The sequence below is a fragment of the Ipomoea nil genome, unplaced genomic scaffold (assembly GCF_001879475.1).
Source record: "Ipomoea nil cultivar Tokyo-kokei standard unplaced genomic scaffold, Asagao_1.1 scaffold2280, whole genome shotgun sequence".
Taxonomy (NCBI): Eukaryota; Viridiplantae; Streptophyta; class Magnoliopsida; order Solanales; family Convolvulaceae; genus Ipomoea; species Ipomoea nil.
Genome location: NW_017618708.1, coordinates 358,754 through 366,496, shown reverse-complemented (window position 1 = coordinate 366,496; position 7,743 = coordinate 358,754). Strand labels below are relative to the sequence as shown.

Sequence of the window (7,743 nt, the reverse complement as noted above, 5' to 3'; positions counted from 1 at the left end):
TGGCTCCCATATTTTGTCTTCCTTATAAATAGCATGTTTCAGTTTTAGAACCTCTAGATTAGGTAACATACCAATAAGCCTCATATCACTCCATTTCAATTTAGTCAAGAAGAATTTGAGCTTCTTAAGATTTGGTAGAAAATCAGTTGCCCATGGGATGCCGAAACATGGAATACAGAGATCAAGCCAATTTTTAATGCTTATCTCCTCAAGCTGCCTCAAGTGCACAAAATTATAAAAAACAATCTAGATTGTTTCTATTGTATCCATTATAAATCTCCAATTTTTTTTTTTTTAATTTTGGAATCCTTGTAAACAGATCCTTTGTACAGAGCATAGGATCTAACCAAGATATAATCTCTAAGTTTCTATGAACAACTGACAAAGTTCCTAATGAAACAATATGTCCAATGCAAATATTACTTAATAGTGGCATTTTCCAAATTCCAGATGCCTCAAAGGAATGGAATGTAGCATCAGCTCCACGAACAATAAAGCTTTGCATATTCAAATGCTCAAAGAGCTCTAAATCAAAATATTGGGTGGAAGCATATGTTGAATACCTCAAAGCTAAGTACATCAAATGAATAAGATTTGCAAGCCCATATAGTACCCCATATCCATGGTAAGATTTACATACTATGTCTACTACTCTTAGTAGTTTGAAGTGTGAAAATAGATGTTCCACACTTACAGAGTAATAAGAGTAGAAAGAGTGAAAGGAATGTGATTTGTGAAAGCACTTTGTCAAAGGAAGTAGATCAAACCCAGATGTAGCACTTATCCAATGACAAGAGATTTTCTTCTTGTAAAATGGAAGTTTTTCATCTCCAATGACATTCAAGAGATTTTCATGTCGAGCTTCTCTCAAACACAAATCACGCAACAAGTCATGTATTCTTACTGTCTTCATTTTCCCATTGTAGCTTTGTTTGCTAACAAAAACAAGACTTCTACCAACAAGATCTTGCAAGCATTCTATGGCCACTTCCTCCATATTTCGATGGTCCTCTGCCCTCAAAAATCCCTCTGCCGCCCACAACCTAGCCAACTTCTTCACATTGATCTCATAGTCTTCGAGAAAAACTCCAAAATATAGAAAACAAGCTTTTAAGTGGTGTGGTAATTGGTTGTAACTCAAATAGAGTATTCTGGAACATGCATCATTAGAATCACCAATTACATATCTACTTACATTTTCTGCAACACTACTCCACTTCTCCACTGTCACTTCTGTCTTAGCGAGAAGACTAGCTATTACAATAACAGCTAGAGGTAATCCATTACATTTCTTCACTATCTCTCTACCAATTTGCTCAAACACTGAAAGAAATTTCGTTTGACCAAACACATTGCAGTAGAGATTCCAACTTTCGTTCGCATCTAAGAATGACAAGTTAATGGTAGAGTTACCTGAACTTGCATATTCAGCCACCTCCCTGAGCCGAGAAGTCAATAGTATACGACTTTCATTATTATCATCTGGAAAGCATCTTTGCACACTATCCCAAGCAGTAGTGCTCCATATATCATCCATCACTATGAAATATCTCTGTTCCTTCAAGTGTTTACGTAAACGGTCTGCTAATGGCCTTCGTTGCCATTGCTGCTTTGTTCATCACTTGATGCACTAACACAACCAACAAGGCATTGGAGCATTTGTGATAGCTTATGCTCTTGAGATACTGTAACCCATGCTCGTATGTAAAAATGAGAAGTAATTGATGAATCTTCATAGACTTCGCGAGCTAAAATGGTCTTGCCAATTCCTCCCATGCCTACAATTGACACAATTTGTAGCTGTTGTGCTGATTGTCGGGTGAGCTGATCCATTATCGTCTTGAACTCCTCGTTGCATCCAACCATTCTACTGTCAAACTTTATTGAAGTGTTTTTGGAAAATTTACTCACAGTAATATTATTCTCGCGTTCTGGGTCAGGCTGTGATGATGTTGAACCAAGGAGTAGTCCTATTTGTCGCATCCGACCAAGGAGTGAAACACTAGTGATTGATGGACCCTTTGCAAAGTGGCGTTTACATTTAATCTTAATCAGCTTCTTCTTGAGGTAATCAGTCTGTTTTACTGCTTGCTTGAAGATTCCATGAAGACTGATGAGGAGGCAAGCGTCCTCTATACTGCTTGGTTGAAGAAGATATTTGCTACTCAATTCCATCTCAATCCTTTCTTCGGCTTTGAACGCTATATCTCTCATCCCTGCCTCTAAACGTTTAATCGCCGAATTACCATAGACGATCTCAGATTTCTCAAGGACTTCTTGGAGGAAACCAAGATTTTCATGGAGAGAAACTATTTGCTGTTTGTGTTGAAGAGGGAAGCGTGGTTCTGACTGCAAGAAATGTAGATATATATAGTGTTCCTTTAAGCGAAGTTACAGCAGCATAAGCCATTTGAGTCTGTGTATGTGGTAAGCTGATCGATGATCAGAGCAGAACAAACTAAGAAGAAATGAAAGATGTGATACAATCAATTTAGACAGCAATTCTATCGTCAGCGCTAAAGTCTACACAACTGGAATTAGTGGACAGTAGTTAGCGCGTTTTCTTTTTAATTAAATTACAAAAATATATTTACATGCGTCAAGTTTTTATGGACCATATTTTTTTTCTTAATTTTTGAATCAAAATTATTTAGTTATTTTGTTTTAATTAACATATATATGACTAATAATGTTACTATCATTATCATAACCAGTGTTGCAAAAATCGCGCTAGGCGCTAGGCGGTGGGAGGCCGCCGCGAGGAATGGCCTCGGCGGCCTCCTCCGCGGCCGGCTAGGCGGCCGCATAGACCGCCTAACCGGCCGGTTCAGGGGATTTTTAAAGGCATAACTTTTAACTCGGTTGTTCGATTTGGACAAATTTTTTTTTCAAATCGCGTATTTTTTCAAAATGCTTCTTTAGCTCTAAATTCTAGTTTTTTATGTAATTAGATGGTTTAAACAATCTTTTGAAAAATTTTACAAACACTTTCGTAAATAGTTTCTAAGAAATAACTATGGAAACCTTATGTTTTATTACTAAATTTTGAAAAATTTGAATTTTTAATTGTATTTTTAATTTTAAAAAAAATTAAAATAAATAAATAAATAAACAAATCGGCGCCTAGGCGCCCCCTTGCCGCCTAGGGGGCGCCTAATATTTTTTGCAACATTGATCATAAGTTATATATTATGATATTTATGTGGATTGAAGTTGGTTTATGTGGCTAAGGTCTTTGTAATCAAACCCCTTGCAATTTTGATAAAGATTAGGCTGATGTGAGTTGCCCGCAGACGTAGGAGTTTAGCTCCGAACTGCGTAATCATTTGTTGTGTCCCTGGTTTTGATTTTATTTTCGAACAATATATTAATTAATGGTAAGTTAATTTGATAATTAAAACCAAGTATAACTATAGGTTTCAACTTGCATTCAAGACTCATGGATCAATTTGAATTTGTATCAAACCTCGGAGACTTAAATTATTAGTCTATCGATTTTGTTGTTTTGTTCAATCTCACGGTGTTCTAAGTGTTTCAGGATGGATCGATATAAGCCCCCTCCTCAGTTATCAAGTGATAACTACGTCTATTGGAAAGCCCGAACCAGAACTCATCTTAAAGCTCAAGGAGAACATGTTTGGCGTTCTATTTTAACAGGATGGACACATCCTACCAAGGCTGGAGCAACTGCAGATGATCCCCCAGTAACAAAACCTGAAGTAGAATGGACTGATGCTGAAATAACCGACGCTGGAGATAACGACAAAGCTCTTGACACAATTTGTTCACTAATGCATGAAAGTCAATTTACTTTGGTTACAGGTTGTGATTCGGTGAAAGCTGCATGGGAAATTCTCGAAACCACCTACGAAGGAACGAATTTTGTAAAGTAATCAAAATTACAACTTGTTCAATCTGACTTTGAGGAACTATGAATGAACGAGGATGAGACCATTGTTAGTTTTTATGAGCATGTTCAAGAATTTACAAATAGAGCAATCATGCTTGGAGAACCTTTCTCTCAATCGGAGCTGGTCAAGAAAATTCTAAGGTCATTACCACATCGATTCAGGATGAAGGTAACTACTATCCAAAAACATAAAGGTTGGAAAATTATTTACAATTTGTCTTCACAGTGCAACGTAGAACGTGGCACTCCTTTTCAAGATTCGAATGAGAAGAGGTGATGGGAGAGTATGGCTACGTGGTCAGCGCCGACAACCAATTCATCATCAATCTTATCCTTAAAATTTTTGTAATAAATAAAAGGCTTAACAAAAGATAAAGTAGGTCCATTCCTATGTTGTAGTTGTTTGTATGTGTTTAAGAATTAGATGTTAAGGAGAAAGGAAAGATTAAGATTAAAAGCATGCATTTAGTTTGTTTGGTCATTATAAAAGTACACTAGAAACAAAACAAAATAGACGCAACAGGCGTATGCAAATAGTATACAAGAGATGACTTATTTAAGTACGAACCTACCCTGCCTTATTCATTCCTCACTCTCTACCTTCCCCATCATCACATGACCTTCTGGATGCTGGAAACAATAAATTAAGGGTTATTAAAAAAAAAAAAAAAAAAGAAAAAAAAAAAAAAGGAAAGGTTGTCACATTTATATATAGGTAAGGAAATATGAGGTACAGAAAATTGAGAGAAAGCATGCAGATAATTATTGATTGCAGAGAAATTGAAAAGAATTCAAATAGCATGAAATGTGAAACGGTCAGAGATATAATGAAGGCAAGGATAGAAAGAGACCTGAATATATTTCTAGAACGAACAAGGAGGGCTTCATTTCCATAGCTACGATGCTCATCTTGAATAAGCTTCGCAGAAGTCAAAACGGAATCCCAGCAGTATTTTAATTGAATCAATTCAAGTGTGGTAATATCAGCAAACGTAATAGGGATCTCTCGCAACAAACGGCAATCACTTAACTCTAAATGTTGAAGCACAGGGAAATGATCACCCACAGCATTCCAATCTTGGAAACATATGCTTTCAATTACCAACTTTTTCAATTGACGGAACCCTCCCTCAGATGTCTCCCACTCTCTGTCTTGGCAAGCATGTATTAATTTTAGAATTTCTAGATTCGGCAACATACAAATAAGCCTCATATCACTCCATGCCAACCTAGTTCGGAAGAATTTGAGCTTCTTAAGATTTGGTAGAAAACTAGTTGCCCATGGAATGCCACTATTAGGAAGTTTGAGATGCCACTCTTTGATGCTTAGTTTCTCAAGCTGACTCAAGTGCACAAAATTATAGAAACCATCTGAATTTTCATTTTCAAAATTCATTTTACCTTGAATCCCGAGTTCTTTTAAATTTGGAATCCTTGTAAAAAGATCCTCTGTACAACACTTTGGACGCAACCAAGATATAGTCTCTATGATTCTATGAACAACCTCCAAAGCCTCTAATGTAAAAGGAATTATGTCGGCATAAAAATTCTTTAATAGCGGCATTTTCCAAATTCCAGATGCCTCAGAGGAATCCAATATAACACTACATCCACGGACAATAAAAGTTTGCATATTCCAATGCTCAAAGAGCTTTAGTTTAAGAGGGCCTACTCTTTCACTTAGGGACAAAGCTAAGTATCTCAAGTGAACAAGATTTACCATATATAACATCTTATCTTCAAAGTTCCAGAGTTCAAGTTTCATGTCTACTACTCTTAATAGTTTGAAGTGACAAAGAACCTTAATGCTGAAATCAATAATACGACCAACAGAGTGTAAGGAATGGAATTTGTCAAATCCCATAGATTTAATTTGAATATTGTAACATTCAGGTTTAATACTTATCCAAGGACAAGCAACAGCACCATGATCATCATTTCCAATGACATACAAGAGATTTTCACATCGAGCTTCTCTTAAGCACAAGTCTCGCAAGAGATCATGCATCCTAATTGTCTTGATTTTGCCATCATAACTCTGTTTACCAACAAGAACAAGACTTCTATCAACAAGATCTTGCAAGCATTCCATGGCCACTTCCTCCAAATTCTTATTGTTCACTGCCCCGAAAAATCCCTCTGCTACCCACAACTTAACTAACTTTTTTACAGTGATTTCATAATCTTCTGGAAAAACTCCAAAATATAGAAAGCAAGCTTTAGACGGGTGTGGTAATTGGTTGTAACTCAAAGATAGTACACTTGAGCATGCTTCATTAGAATCACCAATTACACTTTCTGCAACATTCTTCCACTTTTGCACATTCTCCTCTGTCTTGGAGAGAAGACTAGCCACTAAAGTAATAGCTAGAGGCAATCCTTTACATTTCTTCACTATGTCTCTACCAATTTGCTCAAACACCAAAAGAAATTCCGTTTTACCAAACACACTGCAGTAGAGATTCCAACTTTCAGTGGCATCTAAGAAAGGCATGTTAATCATAGAGTTACCGAAACTTGCAGCATATTCAGCCACCTCTCTGAGCCGAGAAGTCAGTAGTATACGGCTTCCATTATTATCATCTGGAAAGCACCTTTGCACACTATCCCAAGCTTCTTTGCTCCATATATCATCTATCACTATCAAGTATCTCTGATCTTTCAAGCGTTTACGTAGTGTTTCTGCTAATCTGCCTTGGTCATTGCTACTTTGTTTATCACTTGATTCACTAACACAACCAATAAGGCATCCGAGCATTTTCCCCACGGTATACTCTTGGGATATAGTAACCCATGCTTGCTTGTAAAAATGAGAAGTAATTGATGGATCCTTGTAGACTTTCTCAGCTAAAGTGGTCTTGCCTATTCCTCCCATGCCAACGATTGATACAACTTGGAGCTGCTCAGCTGATTGTTGCGTGAGCTTATCCAATATCGTCTTGAATAACTTGTCGCATCCAACCATTCTATTTTCAAACTTTGAAGCGCTTTTGGAAAATTTACTCACAGTAATATTATTCTCGCGTTCTGGATCAGCAGGCTGCAATGATGTTGAACCGAGTAGTCCTCCTTGTCGCATCCGACCAAGGAGTGAAACGCCAGTTATTGATGGACCCTTTGCAATCTGCTTTTCAGTTTTAATCTTAATAAACTTCTTCTTGAGGTAATTAGTCTGTTTTACTGCTTGAGTGAAGATTCCATGAAGCCTGAGGAGGCAAGCCTCTATACTGCTTGGTTGAAGATATATGCTACTCAATTCCACCTCAATTCTTTCTTCAGCTTCGAACGCTACATCTCTCATCTGTGCCTCTAAATCTTTCATCGCCGAATTATTATAGGCGATATCAGATTTCTCAAGAATTTCTTGGAGGAAACCAAGATTTTCATGGAGAGAATTAACTATCTCTTGGTTGTCTTGAAGAGGCAAGCGTGGTTGTGATTGCAAGAAATGTAGATGGAGTGTTCCTTTAAGCGAAGTTACAGCAGCATAAGCCATTTGCCTCTGTCTATGTGGTAGCTGATCAGAGCAGAACAAAGAAGAAATGAAAGATGTGATGCAATTTACACAACCATGATTTTAAAATTATATTTTCAAAATAGGAACAACTAATCAGGTTAATGTTTTAAAAATTCGGTTTAATTTTTTAAAAATGTAAGTAGGGATTGTAGATCAGGTTCATGAATACAAGTGAATTAGGCTGAGCTTGGAAATAGGAAAAATAATTTTTTGAAAAATATTTTATTCTTTACAAGGTAGTATGTGTTCTATACTTTCTAAAACATTTGTATTTCAAAGAATCTAAGCCTCTATCACCGGAGTTCGAACCTATGAC

At 36.8% G+C, this 7,743-nt stretch overlaps 1 protein-coding gene across 1 annotated transcript; it reads right to left on the bottom strand.

Annotated features, from left to right (window-relative positions):
* Positions 1-217: 217 nt before the first annotated feature.
* On the bottom strand, positions 218-7,406 carry LOC109150725 (putative late blight resistance protein homolog R1A-10). Its single transcript, XM_019298709.1, has 2 exons — positions 6,447-7,406; positions 218-1,435 (listed from the first exon to the last, which is right to left on the bottom strand). Exons 1-2 carry the CDS (start codon positions 7,404-7,406, stop codon positions 233-235), a joined length of 2,163 nt encoding a protein of 720 aa, XP_019154254.1. The 3' UTR covers positions 218-232.
* Between the last annotated feature and the right edge of the window lie 337 nt (positions 7,407-7,743).

Bases quoted from the DNA above. Each gene is read 5' to 3' on its own strand.
- LOC109150725 (XM_019298709.1), bottom strand. From the start codon at position 7,406: ATGGCTTATGCTGCTGTAACTTCGCTTAAAGGAACACTCCATCTACAT. The intron at 1,436-6,446 runs GTGGCTGAATAT...CGGCTCAGGGAG, and splicing joins TGACTTCTCGGCTCAGAGAG to GTGGCTGAATATGCAAGTTC.